This window comes from Natrix helvetica, assembly GCF_964273705.1.
Source record: "Natrix helvetica genome assembly, chromosome: Z".
NCBI lineage: Eukaryota > Metazoa > Chordata > Lepidosauria > Squamata > Natricidae > Natrix > Natrix helvetica.
In genome coordinates, this window is record NC_138554.1 from 111,324,630 (window position 1) to 111,347,258 (window position 22,629).

General features: G+C 37.4%; 1 protein-coding gene across 9 annotated transcripts in view; it reads right to left on the reverse strand.

Annotated features, from left to right (window-relative positions):
• The window catches only part of KIAA1217, a 255,677-nt gene that overhangs the window by 196,254 nt on the left and 36,794 nt on the right, over positions 1-22,629 (reverse strand). Inside the window, exon 1 of one of the 9 annotated variants that reach the window (XM_081969857.1) lies at positions 13,883-14,055. The exons of the other annotated variants lie outside the window; for them this stretch is intronic. Within the exon in view, the coding sequence (XP_081825983.1) occupies positions 13,883-13,990 (108 nt within the window). The 5' untranslated portion in view covers positions 13,991-14,055. Of the gene's footprint in view, positions 1-13,882; positions 14,056-22,629 lie in introns of those variants that run through there. 9 annotated transcript variants of the gene reach the window in all.

The window sequence follows — 22,629 nt, forward strand, 5'->3', positions numbered from 1 at the left end:
TTTTAAAAAAGGAGAGCAAAAAGTATCTTCATCTTGTACACTAACAGCGTTTCAGTATCTCATCCTAAGAGTATGTTAGGATGAGATATATCGCTTTGATTAATTAGGATGGTAATATATCTCATCATAACAGTATGTTATGATGAGATATATTACCATCCTAATTAATCAAAGGAACATATACAAATTTAATGCAAATTGTTATCTTCCTCGCCCTCTTTTTCGTGATGCAATAAGCAAACAGTCTGAAATATACACGGAAGATTATATATTTCAGTTAGATTCCACATTGAAGTCTATCTGCAAATGTAAATCAACAGATAGTTCTTCTCTTTGCTTCACCAGCTCGATATGTGGAAAGCAAAAGAGAATTTGGTGTAAGAACATAAGCAACATAAGCAACTATCATCCTCTACCAGATTTTTTAAAAGCAAGAATGCCACAATTTGGGCCCTTTATTCACTTGGTGGTTAAACTTCATTTCTGCTATATAGAAAAATCCCATGTGGCTGAAACAATGAAGATATTTCATTTTAGAATCAATCCAGCACCACTTTTACAGAGGTATTTCCCACACCATTTAATGGAGCTCAGTTCCTAATTATAAGCATATTGGGCCCCCACTGTGTTCAGATATTCACTATTTGTTATGAATTGTGAAATCCTTACTCTAAAATGATTAAGACACAAAAAAATAATTTGTCCATCAGCCCCATTCAAGGTGACCAGAAACCACTTCCAGTAGCAACTGATTAACAGTGACTGCAAACAACTGCTTGTTAATAAACAGCCGTATGAGTTGGTCCCAAAATGGAAATTTATTGAGCAAAAATGACTACTAAGGAAAAAAGAGGAAAAGGAAAAATCTAAAATTATTCTGGTAAAGTTCTTGTCATATTTTAGGTCCTACATCAATTTATACATATCCTCCCCCTATCTGAAATATTATGTTTCCTTGTACAACTTGTTTTCAAACTATTGTTGCGCTATAAATTAGACAGGTCATGACACAGGGCCTTATTTTTTTCTGTTTGCAGTTTGTGACAGCTTTCTTTCCCTTCCTTTTTTTAGCATGTTATAACTTATCTGACAGGTCATCAAAACCCAACATGGTTGACTAACCAATAAATCATTAATGGGCTTGCATCATCCTGCAGCCCAAGCAACGTGGCTGGTGCTTCATAATAAAATTGTGCTAACTAATTTTCCTTCATAATAAAATTACAGTACACTTCAAAAAATTATAAAAATTATCAAACTTTCTGGTAATTGATAAAATAAAAATATGTTACATTCTATTAATGTAGAATAGCATACTCCCAATGTGGGCACATTTTAATTCGCATTATGCTGAATAAAATAAGTAAACCAAGAATCAGTTTGGTGTAGTGGTTAAGGCATCAAGATAGAAATTAGGAGACCAATGAGTTCTAGTCCCACCTTAGGAACAAAGTCACATGAGTCACTTTAAGCCAGTCATTCTTTCTCAGGCCCAAAGACGACAATGAAAAACCATTTTTGGAAAAAAAAAAAACTTGCCAAGAAAATTATAGGGACTTGCCCAGGCAGTCTTGGAGAATCAGACATGACTGAACAGGAAAAAAAGTAACTTTATCTTTTTATTTATAGCTATGTATTCTAAATAACAAATAACATTAAGACATTTAATCTTTTTCAATGGGGTAAAGATTAACTTGGGGGGAAAAAACATGATCCTAAAGGCCAAGAGCAAAGGACTCTAATGTATCTCCAGAGGCAGTGCGTTCTACAAATAGTAGTTTTGGCCTAACACACTTTTGAAAAAAACTATTTTCAAGCACTATGTTGTCAGGTAACCCAACTCACCTCCAAGGTGCCAAATCCATGCCCATAAAGACAAAGATATGTAAGAAACTTCTCAACTTTCTCATTAGGACATATCTTCACTGTGATAGCTGCATTCCAATTCTTCTGAAATTATGTAAATTTATTTCTAGTTTTACATATGTATATACAAGGCAGTTAATATATGCAACGTACATGAGCATCTGACTTTTTTAGTGAGGCACTTTCGCACTTTGGAGATGTGTAAGTTATAGCATGGCTTTCTCCTCTATGGAGCAGGTGATCTTCAAAGAGGTCACCTGACAAATTTTCAGAAATGCAATTATAAACCAATTACATCGATGGGTTGTTTACAAGGTAAGAAACAGTGCTGAAGAGGAATAGAACATATGAATTTTCAGCCAGAGTTTAGATGCAGCTAACTATTCCCTGGCATCCAATGGGCTTTGGACTACCATGTTTGGTACATATTTAGTGGTGCTAAAACAAATCTCAAAAAGTAGGCCTTAATGTGTGTGTGTGTGTGTGTGTGTGTGTGTGTGTGTGTGTGCGTGCGTATGTATATAATACAGAGATTATTATATTTATCAAAAAGCCATGGATAATAACTGAAGTCAGTTGAGTACCATTCATATTCTAATTATGAATGGACTATATAGTGTTTATACTTTGAACAAAAAGCACAAGTGAAGCAGCATTTGGCTTCTCTAAAATAGAACATTAGTGGATTGACCAGGAAAGAGAATGGTAAACTTCAAGCCAACATAGCTGAAGCATTGCATTTCCTTGATCACATAATCTAAAACCAGTCATTCATGTCTCATATATTTCCTCTCAAAGATGAGAATATTAGATTTGTCTCAATTTATTTTGGAGGAATTTTAGTTGCCACATTTGGCAAAGGCTATTAAAATAAGTATGAGACCAATCTTGAATGGGAGAATAAAACTGCATCATCAATGTACATAATCTTCTATGAAACAGAAATGATCCTCAATATGATTTAGACATTCTCCAAATCATTAAGATAGATGTTAAATAATGTTATGCCCAAAATACAGCCCTGGCATTCATAGATATGATGCTAGTAAAAACATCATCATTTCCACATCTCATTTGCAGTTGACTATTTTTATAAGAAGGTCTTATCTGGTACTGTTTTGCTAAGTTTTTGCAAAGTTTGGATCTAGGGAAAGAGTCAAATACAACCTGCATATAAATGCAGCAAAAGTCTTTCTCACTATCTAGATTTCCCTTCAATGTGAATCAAGCCCATTATTTACCCACGTTATTTGTTGGATAAGACATTTTAATCTTGCAATCAATAAACCTTTTAACTGGAAAAAGATATTTTATCAACACCATGAATAACATCATGAGAATTTCTATTCTCCATTTGATAGCTTTAATAGTAATGGGAATTTAAATAGGACAGCATAAAATTATTTAGACCTGGCAGCCACTTAAATTTGACTATATTTTGTGCCAGCAATATCCCAAGGGCAAATCTGTTTAGTTATTCTTAGATCACATCTAGAAATTAAAAGGTGGGTTCTTAGAGGATGACTATCAACTGTAGAATGAATAAAAAAGACTGAACTCAAGTGCTATCGGTTTCGGATGTCAGGCTGCCATCTATCATGCCAAAGCCTCTTAAACAGATGAACTCAGTAGGCCTGTTACCTAGAATCAAGTCATTTAATATATGCAGATTGAATGTATTGGCTAGATAAATTAGGCAGACACTTTATACAATGGCCTTTTAAAATAACAGAAATCAATAAATCTACCTAAATTTGGGTCAAATGAGTATGCATGTTTAAATACGAAAGTATTATTATTTGGCCCAATTCTGGCATCTACAATTAGTATGGGCTTTGGAGATTTAGCTGTGAGGGATAAAATATAATCCTGCAATTCGTGCATAATTATGTTGGGGCAAACTGATCACACACAGATAAACTCTAGATGCATTCGCTTCAGGCTCCAGAAATAGTTCACCTCTGTTATTCTTTATGCCTTTTCTATAGCCATCCACTGCTCAGCATACATTATCAGCAAACCATCATTCTAAAACCTATTTCCTTTAAAAAAATTCTTTGCCTGCAAAAAGGGGGATTGATTATTTAATGTAAGCAGTTCATTCGACATTTAGATCTTTCCTCCAGGAATGTGACATTGAGTACAAAACAAAAGGTTTGTTGACCCTAACAGATTTTGAAAAACTCAACCCTCTGCAGTTTGTGTACATAAATGTCATTGGGATTTTGGCTTGTTTTCAATGCAGAGAACAGCACACGAAGCCACTGGTGCCACCTCAGCATTATTTAGTGGAAGTAGATAAAATCAGCTACCAATTAATGGTGCAGAATGAAGGCGAGAGGAGAAACAAACAGCAGACCAGTGATTGCAAGTTTACATGAAAAAGCAATGAGGATTAAAGAACCACCAACTGCCTTCCTGGCACAAAACTGAGGTGCGGAGTGTCATTCTGAGTAAGCTTTAACTGGAATGTGAATCTTAAGGCTTGTGAATGGATCTATTTGGAGCCATATTATCATCAGACATTTTTGCAGAATACAAATCTGTAATTTCAGATTAGCTTCAGTTGCATTTTAAGCATAAAAAAGGAAGGAGGAAGAAAGGAAGATTTTGGTAGTAGAAATCTTTCATTTTCTGCAGTGAATAATTCTTCCCAGAATCACTTTATTTCTATTAATTATTAAAGCACTTAAACTACTTGATAGTCCAAGTTATCCATTTTCTTTCTTTCCAATAAATGTACAGATATCTATTTCAATGTGTTTAGTGCTACCATGCTCTATCTATCATCTATCATCTATCTATCTATCTATCTATCTATCATCTATCTATCTATCTATCTATCTATCTATCTATCTATCATCTATCTATCTATCTATCTATCTATCTATCTATCTATCTATCTATCATCTATCTATCTATCTATCTATCTATCTATCTATCTATCTATCATCTATCTATATATCATCTATCTATCTATCTATCTATCTATCATCTATCTATCTATCTATCTATCATCTATCTATCATCTATCCATCCATCCATCCATCCATCCATCCATCCATCCATCCATCCATCTATACAGTGGGGCAAAAAAGTATTTAGTCAGCCACCAATTGTGCAAGTTCTCCCACTTAAAAAGATAAGAGAGAGGTCTGTAATTGGCATCATAGGTAGACCTCAACTATGAGAGACAAAATATAAAAAACAAAAAACAAACAATCATATTGGCTGATTTGGAAAGAATTTATTTGCAAATTATGGTGGAAAATAAGTATTTGGTCAATATCAAAAGTCCATCTCAATACTTTGTTATATATCCTTTGTTGGCAATGACAGAGGTCAAACGTTTCCTGTAAGTCTTCACAAGGTTGGCACACACTGTTGCTGGTATGTTGGCCCATTCCTCCATGCAGATCTCCTCTAGAGCAGTGATGTTTTGGCGCTGTCGCTAGGCAACACGGACTTTCAATTCCCTCCAAAGGTTTTCTATGGGGTTGAGATCTGGACACTAGCTAGGCCACTCCAGGACCTTGAAATGCTTCTTACGAAGCCACTCAGTCGTTGCCTGGGCGGTATGTTTGGGATCATTGTCATGTTGAAAGACCCAGCCACGTTTCATCTTCAATGGCCTTGCTGATGGAAGGAGGTTTGCACTCAAAATCTCACAATACATGACCCCATTCATTCTGTCCTGTACACGGATCAGTCGTCCTGGTCTCTTTGCAGAGAAACAGCCCCAAAGCATGATGTTGCCACCCCCATGCTTCACAGTAGGTATGGTGTTCTTTGGATGCAACTTAGCATTCTGTCTCCTCCAAACACGACGAGTTGTGTTTCTACCAAACAGTTCTATTTTGGTTTCATCTGACCATATGACATTCTCCCAATCCTCTTCTGGATCATCCAAATGCTCTCTAGCAAACTTCAGATGGGCCCGGACATGTACTGGCTTAAGCAGGGGGACAAGCCTGGCACTGCAGGATCTGAGTCCCTGGCGGCGTAGTGTGTTACTGATGCCTTTGTTACATTGGTCCCAGCTCTCTGCAGGTCATTCACTAGGTCCCCCCGTGTGGTCCTGGAATTTTTGCTCACCGTTCTTGTGATTATTTTGACCCCACGGGGTGAGATCTTGCGTTGAGCCCCAGATCGAGGGAGATTATCTTGTATTTCTTCCATTTTCTAATTATTGCTCCATTTGATTTGTTCACACCAAGCTGCTTGCCTATTGCAAATTCAGGCTTCCCAGCCTGGTGCAGGTCTACAATTTTGTTTCTGGCGTCCTTCGACAGTTCTTTGGTCTTCACCATAGACCAATTATATATATAATTTACATCCCGGCTCAGCAGTTAAGTAACACTTAACTGACAGTTTGATACTTAAAAAACTTAGGTAACACTTTAAAAATGGGTTTGCTATTTATTGCCTCAGGTACACCACTTAGAATCTTTTTTAAGATTGAGATGGTTTAGAAATACTATAAATGTATACATATATTTATTGGAGCAGAGTTTATATGATGAAAGCCTACACAAAGCATCATTCAGAGAACAAGAGAAGCAAGTTTTGGCACTTTGGTCACACTTGGATGTGCTGTAATTAAACTCACATTATTCCCTCATATTACCTTACTAGGCTTCCTCAGTTTTCCTGAAAGACAAGATACTAAAATGAACAAGGAAAACTGAAATACTATTGTCTATATTACAGAAATGTTTAAAAAGAAATTCACTGAACCAATGTACCAATTCATTCTTAGGATTTGCATTTCATATTGCAACTTGTTACTAATTACTAGTTAGTAATTAACCTAGTTACCTGCGGGATCGCATCCTGCCCCATACATCCCTGCGACCAATCCGCTCGCACAGAGAGGGACTTCTCCAGGTGCCGTCCACTAAACAGTGTCGGGGGGCGGCGCCTAGGAGCAGAGCCTTCTCTGTGATGGGCCCAGCCCTGTGGAATGACCTCCCCCTTGACATCAGGATTACCTCCGATCTCCGCTCCTTCCGTGTAAAGCTCAAGACCCACCTTTTTCAATTAGCTGGCCTGGCTCAACCATAGTTTTATCCCATTCCTCCTGACAGTCTTTTTAAATTTGTAATTTTAACTGAGGGTATTTTAATTGTTAATTTTAATTCTATTACTACTACTGTATGCATTTAACGATTGTTACCTCCTCCGTGTACGTGTATGTGTTTGTATGTATGTGTATATGTATTTGTATGTATATGTATATATGTATGGGTTTTTATTGTACGCCGCCCCAAGTCCTTTTGGAGAGGGAGCGGCTAACAAATTAAATTTATTCTATTATTCTATATAATTTTATGCCATTAATAGTGGCATAAAATGTAGAAATGCCAAAAGGCAAATAATGAAATGGAATATTGATATTAATTTTACTCAAAAGGGATTAGAACAGTGTTGGGATTCATTTTTTTTTTACTACTGGTTCTGTGGGTATTTCAACTAACAACCATGTTACTAATGTAATAACTGCAGTAACTTAGTTAACAAATGTGGCAAGAAAAGTAATAAAATGAGGAAAAACTTATTTAATAAATTTCTCACTTACTAAGATAAATTTTGGGTTCAATTGTGGTCATAAGTTAAGGATTACCTGTATATAAATTATGAAAAAACGAAGTAATCTTTTTAGAGAAAATTCCACAATTTTTTCCACTAACCACCCCCTTCCCCAGCAACCAAATAAACATACGTGAGCCAGTAACTCTAACAACTGTGAAACAACCAGGCAGGCCAAATATCACAGGTTGAGTATAGTGGATTGTTTCTCAATTATTAAACCATTATCAAATGCAACCTCCATTCTAAAAGCTCCTTGGATAACCTTGATCAAATTGTTGTTCCTTTCAGGGCCATTAAAAGGCAAATGAGCTCAATCCAAAAAAACTAAAGAACTGGATTAATTTAAAAAAAACAGCAATGAACAAAGGAAATAATAATCATGACAAGTCAGTTTGGTCTAGAGCAGTGGTTCTCAACTTTCCCAATGCCGTGACCCTTTAATACAGTTCCTCATGTTGTGGTGACCCCCAACCATAGGAACCAGTGTCTCGGTTCCTAAGACCATCGAAAATATGTGTTTTCCGATGGTCTTAGGCCAGGAGTCTGCAATCTTAAACACTCAAAGAGCCACTTGGGCCCGTTTCCCAAAGAAAAGAAAACGCCGGGAGCCACAAATCCTGAGTGGGCATGGCCAACTCAATATTACTCACTCCCACCGAGTCACTTGACTCCCTAGGCTTCCCAGGTTTTGTGGCTGTTTTCTTTTCTATGGGAAATACACACAGACATACACACATTTCTCCCTCTCCTCTCTTTCTTCCTTTTCCATCTCTCTCTTTTTCCCTCTCTATCTCCCTCTCCCTCCCTCCCTAATCTCTTTATCTGTCTCTCCCTCTCCTCCATCTCTCTCATGCTCCCTCTCCCATCTCTTTTTCTCTCTCCCTCTCCCATCTCTTTTTCTCTCTCCCTCTCCCATCTCTCTCTTTCCCTCCCTCTCATCTCTTTCTCTTCCCCTCCCTCCATTTCTCTTTTTCTACCTTTCTCCCTCCCTCCCCTCTCTCCCTCCCTCTCCCCATCTCTCTCTTTCTCCCTCTCTCCCCCTTCTCTCTCTCTCTCTGCTGAGGAACAATTGCCAGCCATGGTGGAGGCCTTCCTTCAGGTGACTCTCCTCCCCCTCTCACAATCCCCTGGCTTTGCTGTGTCATCCTTCCCCCTCACATGAGAGGAGAAGGAGAGGGAGAAGGAGGAGGCTCGCCAGAGCCTCACTTTTCCTAATTTTTTAATCAATTGCAAATGTAATACTGTCTAGGTCATTAATAGAAATGGCAAATATCAAGAAAATTCTGCAGTCCTCTACTCAATGCTAGCTCCAAGCTGATGTAGAACCGTTTTGATTATTCTTTGGGTACAATCATTCAGCCAATTCTAAATCCATTAAACACTTATGTCACCTAACTCATATTTTACCTCTTCATAAATGAAGAAATTGTGAGTGATGTGATTGCTATGCTGAGGTCAAGGTACACTACATCCACAGCATTCCCTCAGTCTATTAAGCTAGCAATTCTGTTGAAAAAAGAGATAAGATTAGTCTGACATGACTTGGTTGGAACATAACTGACTTGACTTTTGTCTTTTGCATTCCTGTCCAAATGCTCAGAAATATGCAGTTTAATCATCTGCTGAAGGACTTTGTATGAATGTCATGTTGACCGGTCAATAATTTCCTGAATCCTATTTTTTTTTCTAATTGGCCATACAGCCAAACTATTCATTGAGGTCATTCGCTTGGATGTTCATTGCAATGTGGATTGATTAGAGCATAAGTTGCTTTCAAAAACTTAAAACCAAGAACAAAACTTCTTTGAATAAACTTCTTGAAACTTATAAAACGTGTGTCCATAGCCATTTCACTCTGTAACAAGGAAAATGGAAATGCTGACAAACAATGGACCTTTACCCATCTAATAGTTTATCTAACTTGCTCAAAGGTTCTTTCAAAATATGTCTCTGTTTATATAATACTCCTCAAAAATTCCAAAAACACTTCTGTTGTTTGTATGGAAACTTGGCAGATGTGGAATCTGCAGGCTGTTAATTTCTCTGTTCTTGAAGGAAAGGGTTATATTTTACAGAAAGAGTAATATATTAAATTGCAACCAGATCTAGGCTACAATGGCTTGGATTTCCTCTCCCCTTTTTTTCCTTTCTACAGACTTACAAATATTACTTGGAACCTGCTGATCCGAGTAAGCTCTGGTGTTCATCTGTTTAGGAAAGTGGGAGCTGAAGGACAAGTAGAGCACATAAGAATTGGGAGAAAATATTTTCTTCCCCTTACAGAAGGTTCTTCTGTCTAGTTTTAAGCAATTAATTTGATAGGAACAATGCAAACTACGCCCATTCCACTAAGTCTCTTTAATCCTGGATTTTTACAACACACTAAACGCTAAAATTTAATTAAGAAAACACCATTACTAAGCTCAAATAATGTGATGCCTAGTTCACAAAGTAAGTTAAGATAATGGCTTGCTTTCCATAATGCACTGAATCATAAACTGTATCTAATGGAACAGCATTTGTATAAACTAGCCCAATGTTGGCGAACCTATGATACGCATGTCAAAGTTTTATGCCACAATATTTTGAATGGCATACCCGCATTTACCTACACTTGACAACAGCTATTCTTGAACCACAAACCATTCTCATGAGATTTTCAAAGGCTGTGGAAGCTGCACAAGAATAGAATGTGCTCTCACATGGCCTCCAAATCTTCTGAAATTCATGCAAGAGGCTTTATTCAGGCTCTCTGAAAATTATAAGAGGACATCCTTTCAGGGGGGTTGGAGGCTGAGGAGGTAACAGAATAACAGTCCCTGGAGCTGCTTCAAAAACCTCATGTACGCCACAGAAGCTTCAGGTAAGCCACTGAGGCCTATCAACAGAAAATAACATTGCTCAAAAATAAGAAGTGCACAGAAGACCCTGGGGAGGATGGCTTTGGGGGGGGGGGGCAATATGTTTTGACATAAAAATTCCCCTCACACATATGTGTTAGTCGTTCCTGACTCTAGGGGGCAGTGCTCATCTCTGTTTCAAAGCCAAAGAGCCAGCGCTATCCAAAGATGTGGTCATGTGGCCAGCATGACTGAATACTGAAGGCACACGAAATGCTGCTATCTTCCCACTAAAGGTTATCCTTAATTTTCTACTTGCAATTTTACATGCTTTCGAACTGTTAGGTTGGCAGAAGCTGTGACAAGTAACGGCAGCTCACTCGGTTACACGGTTAGGGATTAGAACCGCCGAACTACCGACCTTTGTGATCGACAAGCTCAGCGCCTTGGCCACTGAGCCACCACGTACATACCAAGCCTGAAAAGGTTCACCAGCCTGTCTCTAACATATAAACAACATGAGGAGGGATGGAGGGATAGTTAGCTGTACACACATATAATCTAGAACCGTGACCTTTTCATTAATACAATTAAGCATTGTCTTTTCTAGCAGACAAAATTACATTACTGTTGTCAAAACCAAGAGTGATAAAACCTTCATTCTCTGGAAAACAACAACACATAAAGGAATTTATACGTATAGGGTACATCTTCATTGCCAGGGGCAGGTTTAATAAAACGATATTACTGACATAAAAGCACAGAAAGCACTTCAACCTGTTCACAAATGTTTAATAAATCTAGTCACTAAGTCTTCTCCAACGGGCTGCTATTCTAATGGGGTGGGCTCATACTCCAGGATTTCTTACCAGCATGCATGAACTCCAACAGGAAATTGGTGACTGTAATGCTTGAAAGGGTTCCTCCTGATCACAAAGGTTTATTGCAATTTAATTCATTCCTGCAAGTCTCATTTACTCCAAACCCATTTCTTATTAATGCTAGTTAAAAGGGATTTTAAAAGCAGAGCTGTCCCTGCAATTTTTTATCATTATGCTAAATTGTAAAAGGAATTCCATATTTGTTGCTTTCATTAGTAGTAGTTGTTCTGTCTGCTTGAAGAAATTTTCATCTTAATTGTTTGGCTATGAAGTACTTCCTAAATTTTACTGTGGTGCTAAAGTGCCGCAATTATATTGCAGCTGAAAGCTGATCTACTGGATTAGATACATAAAGCCACTCTAAAATAATATTTATCCAGTAAAAATTATTTTAAGTTCTCCAAGATTCCTAGAGATGTGGTCTCCAAAAAGAAGAAGAATAGGATAAGTTACAAGCCACAAAATCTGGAATTCTTAATTATCTTAAATGAGAGGACGAGATTACTAAAAATAAATTTGTTTAGTCTCCTCTCGGATGTTAAATAGATTCCAGAATGTACCTGGGTTAGGAAAGGACATTGAGAAATATTTGCATAGAGTAGATTATCTGATGTGCACATTCATAATTCAAGCACAATGTACTAATAGAATCCTAGGCAGGGAAAAACATAGGATAGGACTATTATTCTTGTCCCAGCTTGTAGGCTTCACAGATACAACCTTTTCATCACTTTTAATAATAGAAAGATGAACTGTTTCAGACCTTTCTCTTTATGGCCTTTAATACAGGCATTCTGGAAATTACTGCCCACCACATTTGGAACACAATAGGTTGAGGATGACTGGCTTCAACTGATCAGCAATTACCCATTCATTCAAGTATTTCATTGTTTGTTCAATGGAGTGTATTGAGAGTGGAGGTAGTCACACAAAATATTAACTTTGATCCTGAAAGATGTGGCTTCCAGTTCAGTTCAAAATTGAATACTGGGCTACCTTAAGGCTGCCTAAGTCCGATTAGTAAAACAAATATGACAAAGATCTAACCCAATGGAAGCAATACACCTTGTAAAGTATTTTTGTAAAGCCAGCTATATACATTATTTATTCTTATTTGTCAGAACTTGTATAACTTCAGTGAAGCATATTTAAATAGACAAGGAGAAGACTGAACATGCAATGCTTAATTTCAAGACAAACTCCCTTAAATTGAACTCCTGTTCCTGTAGGCAGAGGTAAGGAATTTGATGCCTTCAAACACTCCAGACTACCTCTTTTATAATTTAAAATTCTTGACCATTGATACAACAGGCCTATCTCTGATTTTTGAATTTTTTTTAATGGTGGACACTGAAACAATAGAAAAGAATTCAGCACTATTCAAACTTCCTGCTTTATTGTTTCACATACTTAAAATCTAACCTGAGAGGTTTTATTTCCCCCTGAAAAGAGAATCTAAACCAGCAAGCAATCAAGTCCTGTGAACATGTTATTTCTTATTTTCATTTTTTTTCTTTTAATGTTTTAGTAGGCATCTTGAATTCTTGGGAGTTATGTTGCTTCTTGAGAAGTCCCCCCCCCCTTTCTTTCTTTTCTTTTCTTTTCTTTTTCTTTTTGCAGTCCCCATAGCCATCTCTGATTACAACTCCTGAAAACTGCAGGTATCCGAAGCTTAAGCTTTAAAATAAACTTGGATAGAAACAAAAAACTCATTAAAGTCTTTGCCAAATTCACATACCTTCCTCAAAATACTTGGTGCTATTTCCTCTATACCTATAGATGGCCCTCAACTTACAACCATTTGTTCAAATTTATGACAGCTCTGATAAAAAATGATTTACGATTAATCCTCTTATTTATGGCTGATGCAAGATTCCCATAAATTACATGATCAAAATTCTGAAATGGCAGAATTTTGGCATGAACTTATAACAGTTGCAATGTCTGGGTGGTCACATGATCACTATTTACCGCTATCCCGGGGTCTTCTGACAAAGTCAATGAGGAAGCCATATCTGCAGGATTAAGATTATATGATTTGCTTAATAATCACAGCAAAATTGCTGTAAAATTGGATGTGGCTCACTTAATGAAAACAACGCGTAGAATGGAAATTGCATTTCCAATTGTGGTCATAAGTCAAGGACTTTCTGTGCTGCTTTCTCTGACTATGCACGCATTTACTTAAATGTATCCTTTCCTAATAATCTGAAAAAGAGAAAGAAGAAATCCAAGCAACTAACAAAATAGCCACCAAACAAATAGGAAAATGAATGCCTTATGTCATAAAGTAAACATTCTTCCTGACTTCTCTTTATAATGTGCCATCTTCAAAGATGTTTTTCTACCCTTTCCATAAAAGTTCACCTTAAAAAGTTATGCTTTATTTTACAAATCACAGGATATTTGCAGTAATATCCTTACACCCTAAACAAGTGGGATTCTGATTTTTGTTTAAAAGGAGTTTTGGAATATTACACGCAACAGTTAGCAAAACTAAATTTCTAAGCTCATTCAAACACCTCATCTTTTAAAGCATATGTGATCAGTTCCTAGACATCCGAAATACTGGCTCAAAAAAGTACAATGTTCCCCGTTTCCAGATAGATTTATAGAATTTTTCTTTCTTTCATAAGCCAGGATGATACCTGGAAGCAGCACAAGAAACTACAGATGTGAAGCAGGAAAATGCTCTCATAATACCTGGTTGATTTTGTGTTTGCCACAGGAACAGCAAAGAGATGAGAAATTCCCTTTTTTCTGTCGTCTCTTTGGGAGCGAATTAGAAGACGCTTCCACATTCGAGTCCATATTATTTGTTTCTGCAATATCTCCGAAACCCCCCTCAAACTTACATCACGGTTTCCCAAATAGTGCCTTTATTCTGCATACACATTGTGTGTGCACTGAAACAGATCTATAAGCAAATGTTCTGGCATATCAGGGTGTAGATATGATTCACAAATAGAAAATACCGGTTTTTCATGGCTTGGCTTGCATAGCTATATCTGGGTGTGGCTGAAATGCATGCAGGTGCACAACTTGGACTCTAGCCATAAGGAGAATACTTTTTCTATTAAATATATTATTTATATGGGCAATCTTAAAGACATTATTAGACATGCTTCAAAACTGTTCAGGACATGAAATGAGCTCGTCCCTGATTAAAACTTTCTAAGCAGCACACAAAATTTCACAACCAATGGGGAAAGTAATTGGTACCTGAAACAATGTAGGAGACCAATGACACCATCAATTGATTGGCAGGCAGGTCAAGTCACCACCCATACCAAACTGAAATCATGTCTGCTAACATCCTTAACATTCGGAACTAAAGAATTTAGGCGTTGGATTCCATAGCAGAATTGCTCTAAACTAAGTATGGTCTTCTCTTAAAGACCATAAAAGTTTTTCTGATAGCACACACCTGAAACCATATAGGAAGATGTGAAATTAGAACAGAGAGAGAAAAGTAAACATTATACATAGACAAAATGCAATGGTACATTACTAAAATATCAGAGCTTTCCAAATATAAGACCAAACTGTAGCAATTCCTAAAATTTGCTGTCCCATATCTGATTCCTGATCCCATTTTAGATTGTCCGTCTCAAGCAGGAACACTTTAAAACATTACTTAACACTTTACTTATTAAAAGATATTTACCAGTTTAAAGAGATTTAATTAGTTCATATAAATATAAAATATATTTATTTATTTATAAATTAAAATGCATTATATTAGGATGAGTAATGTGTGAGATGGGTGGCAGATAAATTTAATTAACCGATTGACTGATCAATAATGGATATGCCAGTCACAGTTGGAATGAAGATATTTGGAGGAATGTACATTAAACTGAAGATTTTAGTCCAATTTTTTTATTAAAAACATCAAATTCAGCAAAATGAATCACAACAAATAAATAATTAAAAGAGAAATCAAACTCATTCAACCATTTTCTCATCCTTACAGTATTCTCATTTGGAAATATTATAGGGAACCTATAACCTTCATATACACAACCATTATATGATTAATGAACTAATAATTACTGGAAAAATTAACATATTAGCTTTTGACAGATTTATGTAGGCAACCAAGATTACAAATTGTCTAAAATAAAAATTTGTTGTATTGTTTTATGAGATGCTTAGAAAGCAATAATAGTCCTTCAAGTGGCAATATCTAATTGACTTCAATAGGATTACATTACTACAGTCAGATTGCATACAGTCAGTATCTCTTAGGAAGGCAACATTTTTTTAATAACAAAATGTATCCTCTTCATTGTCATATAACTTGACTTTTAAAGTTCTTCACTTCTCTTACAAGAATATAATTATGAATAAATATGTAGGCAAAGCAAGCTGAGGTTAACTTTATAACTAGGTAAAAGAAATCTATCTTTTTAGAGTACTCTTAAATTAAAATTGTAACTTAATTTTATTTGCTGATCCATTAAGAACAGGATAGGCCAGCACAGGCACTGATGCATTCCTGAAGTACAATTATAAAAATAATACACTGCAATAACAACAAACAATGAAAGTAGAGCATAGCTTCCTTCTCCACCCAAAAACTTTTAAAGGTATTCGGGCAGCAACCCGAATAATTCCTCAACTAGTACTGGGGAAGTTTGTGATATATAAAAGCAACAAAGCAAAAAACTTGCTGGAGCAAACTTAAGTGGAAATACTTAAGTCTGATGAAACAAATTTGTTTTCACTATCGATCTGTTTCCCCCCCCTAAAGTTGGCAACTTTATGAATAACATTTCCCAGAATTCACCAGCCAGCCGTGGTATACATACTGACTTATCAATTCTCTACTGAACAGTCTCTAATTCATCAAAAACAACTGAAGTAGAAGGCTGAATACAACTTACTTGGAAGAATTCAGGTTCAAGATTTGTGCTCCTGCCTATTTGCTGAACATCACACAATGCCTCCATGACTGATCTTAAGGTAGTTGATTACTCACATGGGCATAAGCAAGCCATGCACCAGAGACCTGCTTTAAAAATCTTGGAAGCTCTAAGTATCATGGAAGGTTTTCAGCTCAACAGTAACTGCAGCAACAAAAGTACACATGTGAAATGACAAGAGCATTTATTCTACTAAACCAGTTCTTCTAAACTGGCAATGTTTAAGAAAAGCCACAAGCTTTGGGTGTATGCTGCTTGACCATTGTGGCTCTCCTACTCAACAACAACTGGAAGATACTGGTTGGGAATTTTGAAGAAACTTTTGGCTAAAGCGCAAAATCTACTCTGAATAAAGAGAACAGCCCAAGAGTTGGTTCAGTATAAAAGTCCAGTTCAATACATTTATCACACAGCTCCACTTGTCTGAGATGGAAAACTGAATAAAGCTTTCTCATTCTATCACCACTGTTTACCACATGCTGAAGAAGATAAATAGCAAACGAAGAGCTGCCATACAAGACGCATTGTTGAATTTAGAAGGAGAAGATTATTTGTAAACCCCTTTGAGATGATTACATAGGAAGCAAGGTACTATTACAGATGAAGAACTAATTTTTTCCATGATGAGCCAATCCAGAAGCTTATATCAGCAGAGGGGAGCGCCTGTGAAAATACTCCCACTGTCAGAATATCATTCATGGAGCCTTATACTGCACAGAATGTTTGGCTCCTATTCTCCCACTATTTTTTTAAAATGACAAACATACATAATTTTCACCAAAATGTTAACGGTTTTTTACAATTTTTATTAATTTTAATGTTAGGTATAAAGTTTATATTTTCATTTTAAATATTACAGCTTAAAATTCTTGTACAAATGCATGGGGCAGAGGATAAAACCAACATACACACATATATTTACCTATTTATTAAAAAAAAACCAGATTAATGGAATAAATGGCATCATGCCAAATTGCAATATCTGAGGCCATAAAACAGCTGCTTGGTAACAATTTACTAAATGATACGGCAAGATAACAAAAAACATGAAGAGGCATGTCTTTACAGATACCTCTCCACTTATGACAACTGACCCCCAAATTTCCACTGCTAAGTGAGACAGTTATTAAGTGAGCTTTAACTGATTTTACATTTTTTTTTGCAATAGTTCTGAAGTGAATAACTGCAGGTGTTAAGTTAATAACATGGTTGTTAAGTGAATTTGGCTTCCTTGTTGACTTTGTCAGAAGGTGATTACATGACCCTGGGACATTACAATCATCATAAATGCATGCCAATGGCCAACTGTCCAAATTTTGATCATGTGACCATTGGGATGCTGCAATGGTCAAAAGTGTGAAAATGATCATATGTCACTTTTTTCAGTGCTGTTGTAACTTCGAACAGTCACTGAATGAATGGTTGTAAGTAGAGGGCTACCTGTATTTGACACTAAACTTAACAAAATATGGTGCCACCATCACTGAAATAGTGGGAAATAATTGGACTCATTTTACATAGATAAGTACATAGCTTATTCAGAAGAAATGAAACTCCAGATAGTGGAGTTCATAATTGCCTGAAAAGCCAGTATATGTAGGATTGTCTCCCCTTTTTCTTCTGAAAAGAATTCAAAAAATTACAAACAAGAGAAGATGAGTCACTCCAGATCCATCTTTCTTCCCCTCATGGCAAAAACATGCAAAAAATAAAATAAAATCAGAAGAGGTTTTTTTTTTTAATCCTAAAACTGATTCTGCCCTATCAAAGTTCATGGATGTTTCCCTCTTATCCTCTCTTACAGTGAAAGGCAATCTGGAGACAATGGTATAAACATAAAGAGAGGCAAAGGTTTGGAGTTTGACTGTCCTATTTGCACACCATTAACATAATTTACACTAACAACTTGACACGGAAATTCCCCATAGAACAGCTGCAAAAATAAAATATTGGTGACTTGACATCAGTTCACGTCTTGCTACCAAGCTTTTCAAACATCTCCTGAAGGGTGAACTATGTTAGTCTGTTGCAGTAAAATAGGGTGTTGTGATTCTAAAAGTACTAACAGTTTCATTATAACATCAGCTGCAGGGAACTAGAATCACAACTGTCCATCACGGTGTCAACATCTTCAAAATCATGAGAGCTAGCAACTTTCAAAAGAAAGTTGAAAATAGAGATTTTAACCTCAAATAGCAGACAAAGTATACATTCTGTATTTTTGTGTTTCATACTTCAGGACTTAATCTGTACAATATCTGTTATGGCAGCATGCAAAAAATTGATCTGGATACACAAGATCAATTTCGCCTGTGACACTGCTACCGTTATTACAATTGCAATAAAAAGTGGGTGCAACAGTTTTAGGCCCAAAAAGTAGTTTGTCACTGTCTTACAGTTATTCAATACAGGCGCTATGGTTTGCTCTTTCAATTACCACAGCAGTGCTGAACGATGTCTGACAGCTGGACTAAGATGCCTCCAACTTCAGGTTGCATGTAAAGCTTCATTGTTCAGTAGCATTGTGAATAATTAAAAAATAAAAGGGTGACATGAACAGATGGTGCCAAATATTGCAAAGGGAATAGGACCCAAATAATTGTAGTGTCGACTTCAAGGCAGAAATGGATAATGATGCTCACATTCCCAAGACCAGCATTTTCGAAGCTCAGCAATTTTTAAGGTGTCTGGACTTCAATTCCCAGAATCCTCCAGCCGGCATCTAAAGTTGCTACAGCTGAGAAACACTGCCCTAGAAATCAATAGGTAGAAGGCAATATGCAGAGTGGAAGGATACAAGCCAAAATCAGATGAGCCCACACATATACGTTTATATCAGGGGTGGTATTGACTTACCTTACCTACTGATTCGTAAATGTGAGTACACCCGCACGCTCGCACATGCCACATCCATGCATCAGCACAGCCTTCCGCACATGCGCTTTGACGGAAAAAGAACTTAAACGGGATGCAGTAGAGCCGGGGAGAGTAGGCAAAGCCATCTGGAATTTCCGCTACTGGTTCGGGCAAACCGGTCTGAACCGGTAGAATACCACCTTTGGTTTATATACATATTATATATTCTCCCTCTCCCCCCATCTTTGTTTTTGAGCTCGCTCACAACCAACCACCTATCTCCCCAGGAAAGGATGCTGAGTTTGCTCTTATAAGAGGACAGAACTTTAAGAGGGTTTTGAAAATGGTCTGAGAGTCAAATGAAATTAAGCCAAAGGACACATGTGATGCAGAACTGACATTTTATTATAGGATACAAAGTAAAAAAAAAAATAAAAAGTGTTGGTACACCATGGATTCCAGTTAGTTATCCACCCATCTCCAGGTTTACTGTTTTTTTTTCCAAGTATGAAAGAAAAAGGGATGTTGCCACTGACAGTCACATCAGGCATCAGTTATCCAAGTCAGTCCAGGAATAAATGCTACATTACATTACATTACATTACATTACATTACATTACATTACATTACATTACAATACAATAGCAGAGTTAGAAGGGACCTTGGAGGTCTTCTAGTCCAACCCCCTGCCTAGGCAGGAAACCCTATACCGTTTCAGACAAATGGCTATCCAACATCTTCTTAAAGACTTCCAGTGTTGGGGCATTCACAACTTCTGGAGGCAAGCTGTTCCACTGATTAATTATTCTAACTGTCAGGAAGTTTCTCCTCAGTTCTAAGTTGCTTCTCTCCTTGATTAGTTACCACCCATTGCTTCTTGTTCTACCCTCAGGTTCCTTGGAGAATAGTTTGACTCCCTCTTCTTTCCGGCAACCCCTGAGATATTGGAACACTGCTATCATGTCTCCCCTAGTCCTTCTTTCTCTTAAGCTAAACATACCCAGTTCCTGCAACCGTTCTTCATATGTTTTAGTCTCCAGTCCCCTAATCATCTTTGTTGCTCTTCTTTGCACTCTTTCTAGAGTCTCCACATCTTTTCTACATCGTGATGACCAAAACTGAATGCAGTATTCCAAGTGTGGCCTTACCAAGGCACTAAAAAATGGTATTAACATTTCATGTGATCTTGATTCTATCCCTCTGTTTATACAGCCTAGAACTGTGTTGGCTTTTTTGGCAGCTGCTGCACACTGCTGGCTCATATTTAAATGGTTGTCCACTAGGACTCCAAGATCCCTCTCACAGTTACTACTATTGAGGAAGGTACCACTTGTACTGTACCTGTGCATTTCGTTTTTCTTGCCTAAATGTAGAACCTTACTCTTTTCACCATTGAATTTCATTTTATTAGTGCCCAATGTTCAAGTTTGTCAAGATCCTTCTGTATCTTAAGCCTGTCTTCTGGCGCGTTGGCTATTCCTGCCATCTTGGTGTCATCTCCAAATTTAATGAGTTCTCCATTTATTCCCTCATCCAAATCTTTGATGAAGATGTTGAAGGGTACTGGGCCTTAAACAGAGCCTTGGGGCCCAATACTCTTCAACATCTTCATTAGATTAGATTTCTGCTTTCTCATTCGGCTGCAGTTCCCTTTGTAATCATTTCTGGATTACCTAGGCCAGTGAAGGCAAACCTATGGCACGTGTGCCACAGGTGGCACGCGGAGCCATTTGTCAGGCCACGTGAGGCGCTGCCCTGTCAGCTGGCCAGTGCACATGCATGCGTTGACCAGCTGAGTTCATTTTTTTAAAAGCCATTTTTCGCCCTCCCCAGGCTCCAGAAGCTTTATAGGAGCCTGGGGAGGGCAAAAAGTGACTTCCAGTTTGCTCGGAGGCTCGTTTTGAGTGCTCTGAAGGTGTCAGGGAAGCCTCCGGACGGTCCCTGAAGCCTTCAGAGTGCTCAAAACGACCCTCCAAGGAAACCGGAAGTGACGTCCAGTTTGCTCGGAGGGACATTTTGAGCGCTCCGAAGGCTTCAGGTACCGTCCGGAGGCTTCCCTGAAGCCTCCGGAGGCATCCGTGGGGGCGGGGAGGCTGTTTTCGCCCTCCCCCAGGCTCCTATAAAGCATCTGGAGCCTGGGGAGGGCAAAAAAAAGCATGTAAAAATGGGGGGAGTGTCTGTAGTGCGTGCATGCGCACTTGGGGGGTCGCACATTGCATTATGGGTGCGGCACGCCCGCACACAACCCCCCTGCGCTCCCCCTACTTATGGCACGCAAGCCAAAAAAGGTTCGCCATCGCTGACCTAGGCTATGGAACCCAGCAATTAAGCCCTAAATGTTAACCCCAATCTATACCCAATAGGGTATAGCATTTTACCTATTCCTGATGTAAGGAGAACCAATTTTTGGTTGGAAAGGGGAAATAGGATATAATGATAAACAATCTAGAATCCTTTCACTAGTGGTCAAATAAATTTGAAGAATCAACCTGAGGAGCAGCAGGATTCATAACTTATTTCTGAAATTTTAAAGAACCCATAAATATTTCCAAGTTCACTTACAATAAACAAACAGAAACAGTAAAATATTATATATGTTTCTGGCATATATATGAAAGCTCTAAAGACTATAAACAGCTAAGAGAAAGCAGCTGCAATATAAGCTTTCTTGGAATTGCATCCATCTCTTTTTCTAAAGAAGCATCAATTCAGTTATAAGCACACTAGTTAAAATTTTCTAAAAATGTAGGATGTCAGTAGGCTCTTAAACACGTAAAAGTAAAAAAATAAGATCTACCTACCATTTATTACTTTTATAAGTAACTCAAGGAGGAAAACATATTTAATATTCCTTCCTTCTTTTAGTTTTCTATCCTCACTACAAGAACCCTGTGAATTGGGTTGTACTAAAAGAGTGACTGAATTGAAGTCTCCCAGTTGGCTTTCATGCCTAAAGTGGGACTAGAACTCAAAGTTTCCTGGTTTCTAATATGGTGTTTTAACTAGTAGATCAAACTAGTCCTTATTTGATATTAATGTGATAGTAATAAACTCTCACTCCTCTAAGCTTGAAGAAGCTGGGAAAGAATGAACTAATAATTAAAGTGTATGGTGTATGGCCATTAAAACTATAATTTATTCCCTTCTTCAGGAGTCTATCATTGCCCAGCCACACTACCAGATGGATATGTTAAAATCTCAGGCACCAGTTTAAATTCAATAAAACAACCACAGTCACCACTATTTTCATTGATAGCTATTTCTATGTTAGAAAGGACCAGATGCTTCCTGAGCCTTAATAGGCAGGAGTCTCTCACACACCAACAGCTGTTAACACATAGTTTTCTTCTTCTTCTTAATAATAGCAGCCAAAAAAAACATTCAGGAAAGTTCTTCTGCATAATTGTTAATGCAGAAGAATTTTTCTCTTTTCAGAAAGGAATTCACAGTAAAAGCATAAATGGCACAGATTAGCATCAAACATCTGTGTGTTATTTAAAAGATTTTTTTTTACATAGCAGAAATAGGGGGATTTGCTCAAATATGCAGAGCTGTTTCTAACATATATTTTAAAGCTTTACAGTAAATTGCAATTGTCAAATAACTTCACTTACACTCTCTTTATCACAATCAGATGCATAAGGGTTTTTTTTTTAACGTTCAAAG